Genomic DNA, 17823 nt, shown 5'->3' on the forward strand with positions numbered 1-17823 from the left:
AACAGTTACAGACTCCATGATTCAGTAGCTTCTAGATCAACTTTTAACAGCAGTAACTTGTAGTAGTCATTTGTTGTGTCTCACATTGTTATGAAGAAATTTGCTTCTTTGCAACGTTGCTTCAGTTCATTCAGGTTTGCAGGGATTTATTTATACACAGCTCTCTTAATGTCCCTCCACAGCATTCCTGCTGCACTTTGACTCCGTCACCGGCTTTAGCTGGCCTGTCGACTCAATGACTGCAAAGTGCCCAAGAACTCATCACGCCTCCACCACTGTGCTTGAGAGTTGGTTGTGTTTGGGCTCGTATGTTGTGGTTGGTATCCACCAAATGTGGTGCTGTGCATTACTGCCTTTCTGCCGAAACCCTTCCAAACAAGCCATACTTGTTTGGTCTTTTTTTAAATTGTGCTGTCCTGAACTTTAACATTTAAGATGCTAACGGAGGCTAAGATGTAGCGCTTGGGTCTTTTCTCAGAATATTGCATTGTCTTGCGGTGAATTTCCTGGGATGATGAACTCCTGGGACTGTCTTGAATGTGTTCCAGTTGTATACTTCCGCATTTTGGCTTAGTTTTTGTTAAATAAACAATGTCGTTGTGTGATATGTCATGGGTTGATGTTCAAATGAGGTTGTACTTATCTAACTTAAAGACCTGTTAAGAACAGATTGTTTTTATTATGTCGTGAAACCTTGGAATTAAAAGTGGGTGTTCTTTGATTGTGACTGTATAATCTGCCCTTCTGTTTATTACTAACTTGTGCTACACTGAAGTGGGAATTACTTCAAACTATTTTGCAAGTGAGAATAAAACCTCAAACAGTTTAAGGAAGACGAGAAAATAAATTTAGGGCTCAAACTACATGTAGTGAATGTAGTTTTGAGCTAAAGAGCAACCTAAACAGTGGCAGTTCAACAACATCTGTAATTTTGTTAATAGAGAGAGAACTGATTTCATAATAAATAGAAGCATTTATTTCTGTACAGTAAATGTTTAAAGGATAAAACAATATTAACAACAAGGGTTCAGAGCAAATATGTACATTTTTATGAACATTGTATTTACAGCCTTAGTTCGCACCGTCACTCAATGTACGGCTTTATTTCCACCCATGACTATTTTTCAGCTTGAAATCCAGATAACAGACATTAACCCACATGATATTATAGTCTTTAGCATAACCACACTTGCAGGTACAGTGCTTAACATATTTATTAGATCACCTGTGATAAAACAACCCAGCCCCCACAAATATTCTAGAAATCTGTCAATCTAAACATTAATATTGTTATTTAACAGGCAAATAACAAATTGAATTTATGTTTTTATATGCAAAAAGGATTTTTCCATTACAAATACTGATAATTTAGAGCAGCTGTGGCATTAAAACCTTCCATTCAATCGTGCTCTTTTAAAGTTGTTAAGCACTGTAACACTGCCTAACACCATCTCCCATGTTGTAAATATGCATATACACAAATCCACTCAGTAGCACCAACATAAACATGTGAACAAAATCTGTAGAAAAAAAAAGACACTCAACAATACAAATATATGATCATAAACCACAAAGGAAATCTGTCTGGACACGCGGCGTTCTTTTGTCAGTGATGCTGGTATAAGGCAACCGGTCCTGAGGGAGCACTTAAATACACATGTGACTTGGTACGGAGCACTATACACTCCCCTTTTGGTCACACGTGTCTGAATCAATGCTTTTGAGCCTTTCAGGAATGTACTACACCCCATGAGGGATCTACATGGAAAAAAATTAAAGATGCCTTTCTAGCGCAGACGTTGGACAGCTGAAAAGGCACACTGAGGCACAAACTCGTAGTGTCCTGAGATTCTTTTCTAGGTTAACGGCAGCAGTACCATTAGGTCGTTTTGGACTATATTTCTGCACAACCACTAAGGCAGATTGTATGACGTATGATGACTTATCACTCTGACATACTGAGGTCACACTAGGGTCACAATGGCGCATGTAACTCCCAGTGTTGCCCCGGTAATACTACATGTGTCAGGATTTAGAGCAGGTCATCTAGAAATTGGAAGGCTGGTAGTTCCATTATTGGCTGCTCCGCCTGCATCCCAAATATCCTTGAGCAAGACCAAGTTGCTCTCTGATGCATGTATGAATGTTAGACAGCACTTCTGCATAGACATAGTGCTTGTATTGAATGGGTGAATGAGGCATGTTTAGCATTTACATTCACCTGCTGCATACGCAACTCTAAAGAAAAACTAATCTGTTGCTATCTGCAGTTTAGATTAGCTTAGCATAAGATAGCAAACTATTCCCTGGTTTTGCACAGAAGTAGCAATCACCTTGCTAATTTTACTAAATAACACCTGTAAGGGGCTGACACGTCACCTTTCCGTTTTGTTTTCATACAAACTTAAGAAAAAAGCTCTAGAGATGATTTTCCTGTTTGACAAAGCTAGGCTAGCTGCTTTCGCCTGATTCCAATTGTTATGCTAAACAAAGTTAGCAAGTCAGGAGGTGAAAGCTAAACATTTAGTTACAGAAAATAGCCGTGACTATTTCCTCAAACTGTTGTTTTAAATGATAAATAGTGCAAGATGTAATATTATAAAAAGCAGGCAAGTGGCTTGAAAGATGGCACAGTTACACTGCCAGCATAGCAGTTATATTAACAACTAAAAATGATCAACATCAAGGACTTCTCAATCTGATGATTTGGTATGTTTTGGTGAGTAATGAAGAAAGAATTTACGCCCTGATGAGAAAAAAAAATTAACTGGTATTTTCACAGTAGACCGTCTCTGTATCTTTGAGGATATAGTGGTTTAAGGTTGTCACATACAGGCGTTGATCACCATATCTTTGTGCCGCGTGAGGTAACAATGCTAAACGATGAAGAAGGTAGCTTATCATTAAGGCACCTCCTTCTGCTCTGCTCATCATTTTTCAGTTGTCTGCGAAGACCGGATTGTCTGCCTCATCATGCAAGCTCACAACTTGTCTCTGTGGGGAATGCAAAGAAAAAATAAAGTTAGAAATAAAGATGCAAAATGGATACTGCAACAAAAAAAGGTTTAACAGCATTTTTTACATTTAGATTAATATTTATATTGTAGAATTACCACATTTTAGACTTACTTTTGGGTATGAGTAACCATCAAGGCTCCTCCAAATGTGCACCTGGTCCTCAGTGGTTTTTTGATAAACGGGGTTGTCAAAGTGAATTGTGCTGGTGTTCTTCAGCCTGTAGTTCCTCCAGAGCAGAACGCCACCAACAGCCACCAGAGCGGCGACCACTATTTGATAGAAACAGATGTCGAGGTTAGTTACACATGATGTCAGTACTGGGTTTTCTGTGAATGAGCAAAAGCTTAAAGAGCTTACCAAGAGGTAGTATAACGTAAAGTGCTATTGGGGTGGTAGAGACAGTCTCGGTTAGCACTTCAGTAAATTCAGGTCGGATATCTAACGTAAACACAATATTTTAAGTTAGTGATACATAGAGCTGAACCTGTTATCTGAAATCTGCAAAACAACTCTCTTGGCACTTTGGCAACTCACTTGGAGAGGTGACTGGAGCTTGTGCGGTGGTCTGGGAGACTTTAGGATTCCCTGGCTGGAGCAAAGGCGTCCTTGGTTGGGGTGTGGTGGGCCTGAATGGAGGACTGGTAAGCCGTAGCACTGGCCTGGCGACAGTGCTGGGGGTTAAGACAGGCACTGTAGTAGTTGTGTGAAACTTAGGCTTCACTATGGTCCTGGGTGTAGTCCTGAGTATGGTCCTCGGTGTGGTCCTGGGTGTAGTCCTGAGTATGGTTCTCAGTGTGGTGCTGGGTGATACTGGTAGCAGATGAGGAGGACTTGTGGCCGGAACTTGAGGCAGCCCAGTAGCTTCAGGTGTCGGCACAGCTGGTAAAAAGAAACCGGAGGCAGGGAGTCAGGTAAAGGCTGCGTGATCGACTTAAACATTGTACTTATATTATTATATATTATGCATATAAAACATTGTAGCAACTATTTTATCATGATTCGTATTAATATTACTAGCATACCTGGTACACATGTCCTCATATCCCTGGCTAGCGTCATGTTATCTGGACAGACACAGGTATATTTGGGGGGATGTCTTCCTATTTGAGGAGCTGCCAGGCACAAGAATTCACAACCACCGCTGAACACCTGACACCAGTCTCTTCCTGCGATGGGAAAAAAAAGAACAGTGGAATCTTTGGAATGCACGCTTTGGATGATAGCTTCCACTCTCATGTCTGTATGCTAAACAAAAGTGAATGAGCTAGGCTAAGCACCCAATTAATAGATGCAAATCTCACTGTTTAGCTGACAATATTTCTAATATCAATATAGAAAAAGCAAGCCCCGGACTTAACTTCATCTTATCTTTAAAAAAATAAGTCTTTTCGTACTGTAACTCTCTTACCAGCAGGTTGTTTGAGGTTATGGAACAGGATAATGTCTTCTGGTGACGATAGGTGCTCCGCCAGCGGCACAATGTCCTCACCAGTCAGTCTGTTGGCACTGAGGATGGCACTGTTACTCACATCTGTCCAAAACACTTTTTCCTGCAAACACAGAAACAGTTAAGATTGAATATCTGAGATATGGCAGATTTGATAAACACTACAGTTTACATGTGCAGCGAGTTGTTTATGAGATGTACTGGTCTTGGGTCTCTGGGTTCATCAGCTGGTAAATTTGTACCTCAAATACAGCGAGCCCTAGTGGGTGAGCGAGTTTGTGTTCATCAATGATGAGCGTGCGTCGACCACCGCCCTGAACATCGATACTGGAGAGGGTGTGCAGCTTAGAGTCCACCCAGTAGAGCCGCTGGTTTAGCAGGTCTGGGGAGGAAGTGGGTTGGGGAAAGTTAGACTAGAGTGAACACTGGTGTTAATGTTTACATGAATAAATAATCAAAAACTTGAAACTGAAAAGACATGAGTGCTTGAGTTTACCGAGTGTGATGCCATTAGGCCACATGATGTTGTCAGTGACCAGTGCGGTGCGGTCTCCTCCATTAAGACCTGCCTTCTCAATCTTAGCTGGATTCCCCCAGTCGGTCCAGTAAACAAAACTGCAATGTGAAAAAAATAGTTCTGTTATGTACGCGTAACACAAACGATCTATGGCATCGCTGCTATTACCAGTGCTATTAGCTTACTTGCTTTGGGGGTCTACCACAATAGCGCGGGGTTTCGATAAGTCCTGGTGGAAGAGGGTTTTGCGTCGGCTACCGTCAGCAGTTACAACTGAGACCGTGCCACGAACGCTGTCGGTCCAGTAAAGGTTACCATGGACCCAGTCGAAGGCAATTCCCTCAGGAGCATCGATGTCATTACCGATCACGATGTGGTGTTGAGTGGAGTCTTCAGCCGAGTCCATTGGAGTTCTGGGTAGAAAGTAAAAACAAGTGTCAAATAAGAGTATCATGAACAAAAAGACTATTTTCGTTCTGGTTTTTAGTCTTGCTCACTTGTAGATTTTCTTCTGGGATATGTCTGACCAGTAGATCTCTTTGGTGGCCATGTTCATGTCGAGCGCCACGACGTTCTTTAGGCGAGGGATTACTCTCGTGTATTCACTTTTGTCCAGAGTCATCTTTCTGACCTCATGATGGTTAGTGAAGAAAAGGTAGGCTATTGTTCCTACAAGGACAGAATGAGGTATATTTTATTTAGCAGTTTCCTATTTAAGTAAAAGTGAAATTAAATTATACTAATTAGTGCTGTCAGCGTTAATCTCGTTAAAATGACATTAACGCCATAACCGCATTAACGCGGCAAATCTCCGTTAGCGAGTTAGCGTGGATCACCGTGTGCGTGGGGCTGGACAGCGCTAACAAGCTAACTGCGCTAACGAGCTAACAGAGATTTGCCGCGTTAATGCGGTTATGGCGTTAATGTCATTTTAACGAGATTAACGCTGACAGCACTAATACTAATATAATATGTATCCTAGCTTTGGAATATAAGTGGTGACGTTCTAGGAATATAATACGATTTTGCCACTTAAACAGCATTCATGCTAGAGAGAGCAAGAGAGCTAATAAGCTTGCTAGCTTTAACTGATAAACTGAATTTGATTACTTCTGGCTCAAAAAAAGAAAAAGAAAAGGTTGCTAATGAGCATAAATTAAAGGCTTCATGCTAATCCACAGACCAGTTAGTGATTCCATGGTATCTTTTTACATCTTTTATATACAGTCTGCACCTTCCACTTGTGAAACTGTGTGAAATATAAACTCTACTTATGTTTTTCTAATAGAAAACGTGCCAAAAATCTAATTTTATTTCTATTCTAACAAGATTTTATTTATATCTATGGACATTCAACAAAACAAATACCAAATGCATAATTATCTTTATATAAATAAATCAAATTTTATGCTTAAAAAGGACTTTAATGATCCTTAACCCCCACCCCACCCCCCGATGTGTAACGGGTTAGCCACCAAGTTTAAACATTTAATGATTACACAACAACACAAGAGAACAGCATGAGCAGACCACAGAGAGCTCGAATACTTACCAATGGCCTTGCAGTGTTTAGTTGCTGGGTCAACTTGGTAACCCTCCTCACACTCACATTTGTAGCTGCCCATCTGATTGATGCAGATTTGACTGCAGGTGTCTGGGTTGGCACACTCGTCGATATCTGAGTCGAATAAAAAGAGAAATGTCTTTAAAATTCAATGAACCAGGAGCCCGAGCGTGTCGAGTCACTGTGTACACAGGGAATTACGAGATCCTTCTTTATCTAAACGCGCAGCCAGTGAAAGGGGAGGGTTTGTGTCAAAAGTAAACAGATTATTGGTACTGTTTGTTAATCTGGTTGAAGTTCACATTTTTTACTGTAATAATGTGGCCTACCTTCACAGCGCCTTGTGTCAACTAGGCTGTATCCAGGGGGACATAAGCACTCATAACCGATCTTCAGGTCTTTGCAAATATGAGAGCACCCGCCGTTGTTGTACAGGCACTCATTGGAGTCTGAAGGAAGAAGATGAAGGATCTTTTTCATTGGAATTCATAAAAGCATAAAAAAGCAGAAATAATCAGACAGTTATTTATGAGGGGTACTCACCACATTCCCTAAGAGGCTCATCCGACCAATCCCTGCAGTCACGTTTCTTATCGCACACCTTCTCCATACTAATGCACTCTCCGCTGCGGCATTTAAACCGGGTTGGGCCCTCACAGTGGGTCGCTGTGTATGGACATAAAAGATGAGTTCAGCAAAAACAGATTAGAGATTCACACGGCTGTCCAAAAGGTGGGACTCATACCATTCACGCAGCCAATCTCATCGCTCATGTCCCTGCAGTCATATTGATGGTTGCACTGCAGGCTCCCATGGATGCAAGTACCATCGCCGCATTCAAACTCGTCAGGAGAACAGGTGACACGAGCTAGAGGGATGAAAAGGACAAGAGATCGTAAGAAATAGCAGCGTTAATGACTTCATAAAAAGGGACAAAGAGATAGTTTTAAAAAAAAGGAATTTCATAATTACAGCAGTTAGCTTCATCTGCTTGATCAAGGCAGTCAGCCTGTCCATCACACTTCCAGCTAACATGGATGCACTCTCCACTGCCACAACGCCACTCCATCGAGGAGCAGTGATGAATGCTCACGAGGTCAGGAGTCTTTGTCCCGCAGGTTTCGGGCCACTCATCCGAGCCGTCGGAGCAGTCGCGGTCCCCGTCGCAGGCCCACAGGCGAGGAAGGCAAACTGTGTTGTTGCACTGGAAGGAAGCGGAACTGCAGGTGACGGGCGGGCAGGATTCCTCGTCACTGCCGTCCTCGCAGTCCACGTCGTCATCACACACAAAGGAGGACGACACGCACTGGCCGCTCTTGCAGCGGAACTCGGACTCCGTGCACTGCTTGGCCGCTGACAGGCCGATCAGAACAAGGAAGTAACATTAGCGAACGTAGGAAGCAGAGTAATGCATGGGACTCTGAACTCAGACTTACCACAATTCACCTCATCAGCGCCGTTCTCACAGTCAGCTTTACCATCGCAGTGCCACGTGCTCGGGATGCACTGGTTAAGACGCCCTGCACAGCTGAACTCTGTTGGTTTGCATGTTTTGACCGCTGGAAGTGGCACAACAAAGAAAATCTTAACTGGGGTCTCGGACCGCGGGATTGTGGAAGCAGCAAAGAAAGTCCATTCACAGATCAGATCACGGAGTACTCACCACAGGTACCAGGAAGTTCATCTGTGCCATCTCCGCAGTCATCAGAGCCGTCGCACACCCACCTCAGTGTGATACATCTCCCATTCCCACACTGGAACTGGTTGGTTCCACATGTTATCAGTGCATCTGTGAAAGACGGACATAAAAAACCAGTTCAGCTAAATTGTTTTAGCGATTGTTTATGAAGTTGCGACACCTCACACACCATTTTTTACTGGGAGCTCTAAACTCTACACTTCACACCATAATTACTATGTTAGGTAATTAGCAGCAAACACCAAATACAGTTTAGGCTAGACCTCATGCTGAGGATAGGTGTGTAAAATGTAATATCATTCAAACACACAATAAATATAAAGAAAATCCAATAGCAGTTGAAGGTTATACAGGTGGACGAACCCGGTGACAGACTAACACAGAGCCACATCAACAGCATGGCTAAAAGGATTTCTGTTGTCAGAGTACAAATATCAGGTAATCCCAAGAGATTTGGTGTCAGCTCACTAGTGCATCAGTATTATTTAGGGAAAAGGGTTTTGAGGTTACAACGACTACTACTGATAAATGGCTAATCTATATACAGCATGTACATAAGTAGGACAGGGTGCCTTTATCAGGGATATGCTGATGTAGTCAGTTCATAATCTCAGTTGGAAGCTTCAGGCATTTATGGTTCCTGGCAGAAAAAGAACTGAAGGCACAAACTCTTCCTCCAAAACCTCATCTTTAATGGAAGGACTAAAGCTTCTGAGCTGGAAGAACCAATCAGAGTCCATATAAATGTTAACAGAAATTCACAAGAGCTGGTAGTTGAGTCCTTTCCTACTTCTAGCCTCTGAAACTTTGAAATAACCAGATTTATATAAGAAACCAAATGTCTGCGTCTTACTACGGATTCCAAAATGTACATTTTCATATGTGTGTCCCCCATAAGAGCAGCTCAATGAAAGGCTAATCATAAATTATGTATGCTTACATACACATCTCATGCATAGTAAATCATAATGGACTCTTAGGAGAGGTCAAACAGCTGGTGCTTACGCGGCCATCAAATAAGGTGAAGGCTTTCCTTGAGTTTATTCTTGTTGTAGTATTTTTATGACTCCATATTTGCAAACATTTACACCAGGGAGAGATTAGCTGTTCATTTTTATGACACAATATTTAAGGTGGTGCATTACTGCCATCGCCATAAAGATAATGACTTATTTCATACTGACAGGCTTCTGAGGATTTCCTTGCAGGTCATAAAACTGTTCTTCTCTCTGAATATTAAGGCTGCTCGGTGGATTTTTCTATTTCTGCATCAGCTCTCATTCCCTGAATCCAGTGTAATGTTGGTCAGACCCAAGCTCCCGCTGGTTATTTACATAATGGGCTTAAAGTTCAGACCTTGAAAGGCAAAGTGGACTGAATGACGGGGTTATTGATTGAGTGAAAATCAACAACATGTGCCCATATGCCTGTTTTTTTTTTTTTTCCACCAATCTCTGACATCTGATGTATGTCAGTCACCCTTAAAGTAAATAAGACGCCCCTTAGTGCTCAGACTTAAACTTATATTAACACACCTTTAAAAATGAATAAGATCTAACGTCTGCATCACAGAGACAAAAATGCAGGTCGTCTGTCCAAATTTGAAACTTTTAAGCACAAGGTTTCTTTGTAACTGGTGTGGAAATGCGGAAGGGCGACAACCAGTTCCAACATGTTCCTGTCGCACTACTTCCCCGAACTAGTATGTTGGGAACAGGTGTGACTGTGTGCACTTTCAAAGCTGTGAGAAATTCAGCCTGACGATGACTGTGGTTTGGGATGATCTGGAGAGAATCCAGTCATTTTCACAGTATCTGGCATTCCATCCTCCTGCAAAGAGGGAGGATATTGCATCATGTAGGGAGTTTATGTGCACCTGTAATTCATCCAAATCTGAATCAGAACAGCCCAGGGTGTTTGCACGTTTGAGGTTTTACGCAAAAGGTGCTCTTTCTGAATCATTATGAATGACAGCGGCTTTCAAAACCGGCTCTTCAGAAACCCCGCCTGACACTTTTTTTTTTTTAACACACACACACACACACACACACACACACACACACACACACACGCCGTTCACACTGTTCAAACCTGATTGGCCGCAGAAGCTGCTGCGAGCTGAGCGCCAGTAAATGAAGGCACAAAACCTGCAGCTTCATTCAAAAACACACCGGCAAGAAAAAGTCAAGGAGAAAAATTACATTTAAAACTAAAGGCTGCACAGACACTAATGACGGAAAATATGAACAAAATTGACTAATGAATTATTTAAAAATGGGATTTTTAAGTGATAAAACAGAAGCCCCTGCATCCACCACCCCACCCTCCTCAAGTTTTTACATTTAAAGAAAGCACAAGCGGTAAGATTTGATCCACATATCTTCATTGAACGGCATCAAGCTGGAGCACCACAGCGCACACGCACACACTCTGTAAAACAAGTCTGCATAAATTCATAAAGTTTGGATGCAAATCTCAGAACTTACTTGTCTGAAGGACGAGGTTGATGAGAAACAGCAGGGAGGCGCAACACAGCAATCTCATGCTTGGCAGCTGCTCTGGAAGATGCTCCACTGAAAGCCTACACTGATGAGTTCCCAGCCTGTCAGTAACACTGGGAATAGTGGGAATGCTGGGGCACTTGGAACAGTAGTTGCGGCCTGCTTGTCACAGAGATGCTCCTGCTGGAAGTTTTTGATGATGGAGCTCCGCAGACTATAGCTTATGACAACATCAGAGCCCCTTTCAATGTGGTCCAGGAGCCCGTGGGTGGGACTGAGAGTGGATCCGGGGGAGTGAGGGGGCGGGGCCCGGAGTGGTGTGATTTCTGAGGAGCACAACCTCAACAATTGTGAGGCGGAGCTCCGTGCAGATGGGTTTCTACTATGAGTTAACCCTTTCAGTGTTTACGCACACCGGTTTCTTTCCTTGAAGGCAAATTTGGCAATCATCATGGCAGCGGGGAGTGTTTAAAGCTCCTCTCTGTGAGGGCGAAATGTATTCATTTATTTATTACAGAATAGAGTCATTTCCTCCGGAGAACCAGCATATTCATTAATATCCTCTGTAATGATCATGTGTTTATGGTCTAACGTCTTTTGACTTATTTGAGATAGCCTCACTATGTCCTGATGTGCTAAATAGAGGACACCCTGGGCTTCCCATTGATTTGTCATGTATTTGTGTGGCCTCCAAAGAGGCAGGAAATCAAAAAGTTCAATGGGAAAATTATTTTTTCACCTGTTGTCAGGAGGATAATGTTAATTTTACTGCCAAATGAAAAAGGTAAACAACTCAGAGCAGCTGTATAACCTGTGGTTTAATACCAGGACAGGATGGAAATTACGTGTGTGACGTGTGGACCGTCTGAAAGTTGGATGCACATTTAATTCCAGCTGTCAAATCCTGAAAATCTATCTTATCCTTTTCTTTTCTCAAAATATTCAGCTTATTTCTAGAATATTTTCCTCAAAGTTGACTCCCCCCACAAATCAGTTTTTTATTATAAAAACGTAAGTTTTCCTCAAATCTGACAACCAAAATTTTAAATTTGAGCTTCACAGAATATCAGAGTTTTTATCAGAGTTTTCTATAATAGTGGTAATAATGGAACAGATCTATGATTGTCAATAAATCTAATGAAAAAAAAAGTATTTTCATCATTTTAACATTTATATTGTCAGTGTGAATTAACATGTTCAGAAGGATGACCTCTAAATCTCGCTGATTTCACTGTTATAAACTTTCCACTGAACACAATCAGCTGCTTTGACCTGCAACAGAGTATAAAACTCTCAGATCACCTTCTTTCTTCTTCTAAAAAAGTGACAAAAATCAGCAAATCGGTTTGTTTGCTGCTGCCGTGTCTGTTACCTTCCACATAGGTACAGTACATTTGTTTAAAAAGTCTAGTAAACTTGGTAATAGTGTGCAATAACATCATTTTAAGAGGTTTTCTTCATATCATCACTTCCTGAATAAAAAATGCACATTATTTAGGTTCAAAGTCTTGAGATCCATAAGCATAACAGGCCAGACACAGAGATAAAACCCAACTGAAGATAAACCTTATAAACAACCTTGAACAAAGCAAGAGTGGACCACTGGAAATAAAATTCAGCAGTGCTGTGCAACTGAATACAGCTCAATAATCCAGACATCTCTTTGGACATGCTCTATGAAGGAAGCACCGGAACACCAAAACAAAAGAATCTAATGCACTGTAGGGCAAATATATTGATACAAACATGTAAATGCGCAGAGTACTTTAAAACTGATAAATCTGTACAAAAAAAAGAAAAGTCAAAGAGACACACAAAGGACACCAGTATGTGTAGTCACAGCTAAAAGATCCACAAGAGGAATTCTGAAAATGAAAAACTAGACAGTCTGCCTCACAGTCACTACATGTGGAAGTGGACAATCAAGTTTGTTGGTGGACATGAAATATAGAGTATGCGTAGCATGAACAGTGTCCATTTAAAGCCTGTGGGAACCAACTGCTATTAATCTCAGTTTGTGAGTCACAAGATCAAGCAAATTTGTGCTTTCAGGACCTCTCTCACACACGGTCTGCGCTAATGGTGGAAAAAGAAAAATGATGACAATAACATAAAACCACTTCACTTAAAAAAATGTAAGTGTCATAGTTTATTACACACAAGCGTCCTGTACTAAACATTTTCTGCCCAGTCCTTCAGACTGAGCCTGTAGCCAACTGCATTGTTTTCAGGTCTTTGTTAACTTCCTTGGATGAGCGGCTACAAACAGCAGTTACCCCCATCCCAGCAAAAACACACATGGCCTTTCGCCAGCACAGATTTGCCTTCTTTTTCTTTCGTTATGCATAATCCCAACGTCCTGACCCTATGTCAACAATTTCTGGTTCTTCTTGTCTCCACAGCCCTTTTCCCAATCGTCACTTCTCCCTAAAAACTAACCAAGTTTTCATCTCCAACCCCCCTTTTTTACTTTTACTTTCCTTAAATCTGGTTCTTCCAGATGAAGCAAGTTTTCAGCTTCACCTTTGCTTTGACACCACAGTCAGACAATAGAGAAGTCACAGCTTTTAGCTGTATTAACTATTTTAGACAGTTTTGTGTGTTCAGCTACACCAGTGGAACTGCTGCCAGAGCGAGGACACATTACTGGATTTTTTTTTTGGGCTGTTAAGGCTGGGTGTGGCTCCATGGATCAGTAGTGCACAATAACCACTTTCTTGGCAGAAGATACATTTCTCCTGAAAATAAGATGAGTAACTAAAGAGCTAAAATATCCTGTCGTACAGGAAGTGAGTGATACAAATACATCTCAACAGACAATATTTACAGGGGAACTGCAAAGGAAATAACAACAACCACAAAAGACAGTACATAAGTGTCTGAAACCTTCAGGCTTGCTAGTGGCCTGCCGGGAGCAACTTTTTTAGATACACCTGACCAGCTGCTCGTTAATGCAAATATCTAATTAGCCAATCACAAGACAGCAGCTCAATGCATTTAGGCATGCAGACATGGTCAAGATAATTTCCATCAAACTGAGCGTCAGAAAGGGGAAGACAGAAAACTAGACATGTCTATACGATGGAACGGATAACAGCTCAACTACAACTGGAAGTGCCAACCTTTGAGAAAAAATGGAGACTAATTATAAAATATCTTGAAAGGACACTCAAGCCTTAACCTTGTTACATCTGTGCTTAGGTATGTCGGTATTGATATGTATGTATGTATGTGTATATATGTGTGTATATATGTTTTCCTTTTAAATTAAGTTTTTGAATTACCCTCACCATTATATACTGCAGATTTGGTCTCAGGTCATGTTGTTGATGTGAATTGCCTTGTTGTTTTTGGCAATAAAAGTTCAAAAAAAAAAAAAAAGAAAGGGGAAGACAGGTGATTTAGGTGGCTTTGAATGTGACACGGTTGTTGGTGCCAGATGGGCTGGTCTGACTATTTCAGAAACTACTGAGATTTTCTCACATGACCATCTATAGGGTTTATAGAGGATGGTCTGTAAAGAGAAAACATCCAGTAAGCTCGCTGGGAGAGCATGCCTTGTTAATGCCAAAAGTCAGAGGAAAATATCCAGACGGGTAACAGTAATTCAAATAACCACTCGTTACAAGCAAGATCTGCAGAAGAGCATCTTTGAACGAACAACACACTGAACCCTGAAGCAGATGAGTCACAGCAGCAGAAGACAGCACCCGGTGCCACTCGTGTCAGCTTGGAGCACTCAAAGCTGAGTACGATTTACCTTATGAGTGGAAAGTCACCACCATGTCAACTGGCGGTTTTCTCAGTCAAGTCAACTCCACACTTGTGGCATTTCAGAAAACCAGCATGGCGACAAACAAAATGCTGAACTCAAAGCTTCAAAACAGGACGGCACAAACCAAAGGGGGATATTACGAGGGCTACATCCTTCTGTCATTTGCAGTCTATGGCTGGGACATCGCCCCAACATGCAAACCAAATCAAAACATCTCAGCGAAAGCACAAATGCCCCTGGGCGCAGTAACAGGAAATAATATCATATGCTTAGTAATGGACTGGTTCTTATATAGTGCTTTTCTACTCTTCTGAGCACTCAAAGCGCTTTACACAACTTGTGCATTCACCCATTCACACCCATTCGCACAAGCACATTTTCTTAGTGCTTTCTAACTAACATTCACACACACATTCATACTCCGATGGATGCATCGGAGAGCAATTTGGGGTTAATATCTTGAACAAGGATATTTGGCATGCAGACTGGGGGAACCACCAACCTTCCGATCAGTAGATGACCTGCTCTACCGCCTGAGCTACAGATGAGATGAGTTAATAAATGAATGAACAGGTGTATTGGTGTATTTTTCACATAGTAAAACATACATGTGAATTAGGCTCGTTGCATAAATGTGCTCACATTTGTATACAGCAGTGAAAAGCCCTGGACACAGGTGCACTGTAAATGTTTATTATTTTATTTATGCAAAATTATTCAAAGCTGTATTAGTTACTGGAGGGATGAAGGTACAAATGTCCCAAATACATTTCTCAAATGTCTCATTTAAATTCTATATTTTGCAGATCCATGGGGAAGAGATCATATTCCTTATTATGGAAGCCAGCGTCTCCTTCCTCCTCTTCTCCATGGTCTGACAGTAGACGGAGTTCTGTACAAGTGTACTGCACATATTGTGTGTCTCATAGCAGGTACTGTATATGTTTTAGTGTATTTCTGTGGAGGGCTGTGTCTCCCTCTTGTGTCTGCACGTTCTCCTGGATTCAAAACCTAACGAATCCCTCTTATCTGTAGTTTCCCTCAATCTCCTGTTTTTTTCATCATATAACAGACATGAGGAGCTGCTTCATGGCCTCTCCTTGGTGAGGCTGATCCGCTCCCACTCTGCTAAGGAAAGACTTTTCTGTGGGGTCCTGGTAATAAACAGATTGTATGTTGTTAGATCTGTTTTTCAGGTTGTGGTATTTTATTCGTAACTTTCTTTCTTGTTGATCTTTTTAGAACTAACGGTATTCCGATGGTCTTCCTTCTTTAGTTTACAGGTTGTTGGCACTAATACTTTGAGCCTTTCTTTCATTGAAGACTCACTTCTTCAAGAACATCAGAGTTTGAACCCAGAGAGAAAAAGCTTCAACTGTTCATTGTGTCCTGGTGGAAATTTCTAAAGGCCAAGATGACAACTGTTCCAAACCAAGGCTCCCAGAGACTCAGGTCTGTGAAAATGAGACGGTGGAGCACACGTTCACGTTGTCGTGCAAGGAGTCAAAAGTATTTCTACAACTCCTTAAAACATCTTGAGGAGCAAAAGGAAGAACTGAAACTGAGCTGGAACCTGTGTCAGCCAATCAAAGTGGGAGGCTCTGCCTGACACCTGGCTGAGGGTCTGATGAAAGACGTTAAGGGTGCCTCTTGGCAGGTGGCAGCATCATAGCCACAAAAAGGAACCTCAAGCCTGCTGTGAGTTTATTCAGATGACATCAAGCCTGTTTATACTGCATGCAGATGATACTCCATCCTCTTAAACAGAGAACACTGCACCAGAAAGAGAGCTCACACAACTGGAGCTGCATCGGCAGGAAGACCAAGCAGACCAGAACCAGAGAGATCTTCTCTGCAGAATGTATTACAGAGCCTTAAAAAAACAAGAAGACGACGATGTTTTATTCACTACATACAATGTAGAGAAGGTCAATCCTGCATGAACAGTGACACCACCACCCCAAGCATCAATACCAACCAACCGATGACCACTGAATGAAAAGAACATCACAAACATCAGTGTTAAATTATTTTTAGAATTAAACAGCACTTGCTTACTTAATAAGGTACTTACTGCCATATTGTTTTAGTTGCTATAATAACTCTAAAATCGTCAGGAAAGCTTATTCTGTTTCTGCAAATCATGTTTCTAGCGACGCCTTGTTCTCTGGATACAACTGAAGGTCTTTGTTATGTGGTTCAGGGAAAATTTTCTTTGTGTAACAATTTCATTTTATAAAGAAAGAAAGTAACGAACTCTTAAGCTTGATGCTAATTGTAATTGTAGACTTTGTATGGTGAGAAATTTGTAAGTAAGTAAAATTTATTTATATAGCACATTTCACAGATAAAAATCACAAAGTGCTTCACAATAAAATCTGAAATACAAATAAAAAAAAAATATAAAACAGTGAAAAAATTCATTAAAAGCTCGTTTGTATAAAAATGTCTTCAGCTGCTTTTTAAAGGAGTCAATGGAGTCTAGACAGCATAAAGACAACGGCAGGGAGTTCCACAGCCTTGGTGCCAGTGCCTGAAAAGCCCGATCCCCACGTGTTTTAAACCTAGTACGTGGGACCAACAGTAACCTCTGACCTGACGACCTAAGTGCTCGGGATGAAGCATGAGGTTTCAACAGGTCAGAGATGTACTGGGGAGCTTCACCGTGCAGAGCTCTAAAAGTTACAACTAAAATTTTAAAATGAACTAAAATTTACTGGCAACCAATGAAAAAAAGCCAAAAGTGGAGCAATGTGTGACCTCTTGTTTGTGCCAGTTAAAAGTCTTGCCGCAGCATTCTGTACAGACTGAAGGCGATCCAAAGCTGAGTTGTTGAGACAAGTAAAAAGACCATTACAATAATCCAAACGAGAAGAGATAAAAGCATGAATCATCATCTCAAGTTCTGCCTGTGGCACCAGTCTGAGTTTAGAAATGTTTCTTAGATGATAAAAACAGTTCCGGACCAGTTGTTTACAGTGTTTCTCAAGAGACATTGAACTGTCAAATATAACACCTAAGTTTCTGAGACTCGACCGAAATGAAGGGTCTAAAAAACTGATAAGCTGCTTAATTTCTGAGAGCATTTAATCAGGTGCAATAATCAAGGTTTCTGTTTTATCTGCATTTAACTGGAGGAAATTGTCATTTAACCATTGGGGGAGATTTTAAACTGTGCCCACAGACAGTCTCTATAGGGTCCCTGAGTTCTGTGCTACACCGCAGGTTAATATTGTTTTGTAAGAATGACAAAAAGTCACAATAAACCTTTTATTCTATATGTTGCTGAATGATGTAAGGCA

At 41.3% G+C, this 17823-nt stretch overlaps 1 protein-coding gene and 1 long non-coding RNA gene across 2 annotated transcripts; one reads left to right on the forward strand and one right to left on the reverse strand.

The window, feature by feature from the left end:
• Positions 1-953: 953 nt before the first annotated feature.
• ldlra (low density lipoprotein receptor a) lies at positions 954-11018 on the reverse strand. The gene is made up of 18 exons (XM_031748288.2): positions 10732-11018; positions 8210-8335; positions 7983-8105; positions 7519-7899; positions 7292-7414; positions 7090-7212; positions 6876-6995; positions 6535-6660; positions 5480-5651; positions 5168-5395; positions 4962-5080; positions 4708-4847; positions 4427-4568; positions 4041-4184; positions 3553-3897; positions 3376-3456; positions 3130-3287; positions 954-2994 (listed from the first exon to the last, which is right to left on the reverse strand). Exons 1-18 carry the CDS (start codon positions 10787-10789, stop codon positions 2938-2940), a joined length of 2766 nt encoding a protein of 921 aa, XP_031604148.2. The 5' UTR covers positions 10790-11018; the 3' UTR covers positions 954-2937.
• Positions 11019-13797: 2779 nt separating this feature from the next.
• LOC120439984 lies at positions 13798-16851 on the forward strand. The gene is made up of 4 exons (XR_005612901.1): positions 13798-13947; positions 15328-15453; positions 15594-15692; positions 15798-16851. It is a non-coding gene; the product is annotated as an uncharacterized LOC120439984 (long non-coding RNA).
• Positions 16852-17823: the final 972 nt, after the last annotated feature.

The sequence above is a fragment of the Oreochromis aureus genome, linkage group 4 (assembly GCF_013358895.1).
Source record: "Oreochromis aureus strain Israel breed Guangdong linkage group 4, ZZ_aureus, whole genome shotgun sequence".
NCBI classification, from domain to species: Eukaryota; Metazoa; Chordata; class Actinopteri; order Cichliformes; family Cichlidae; genus Oreochromis; species Oreochromis aureus.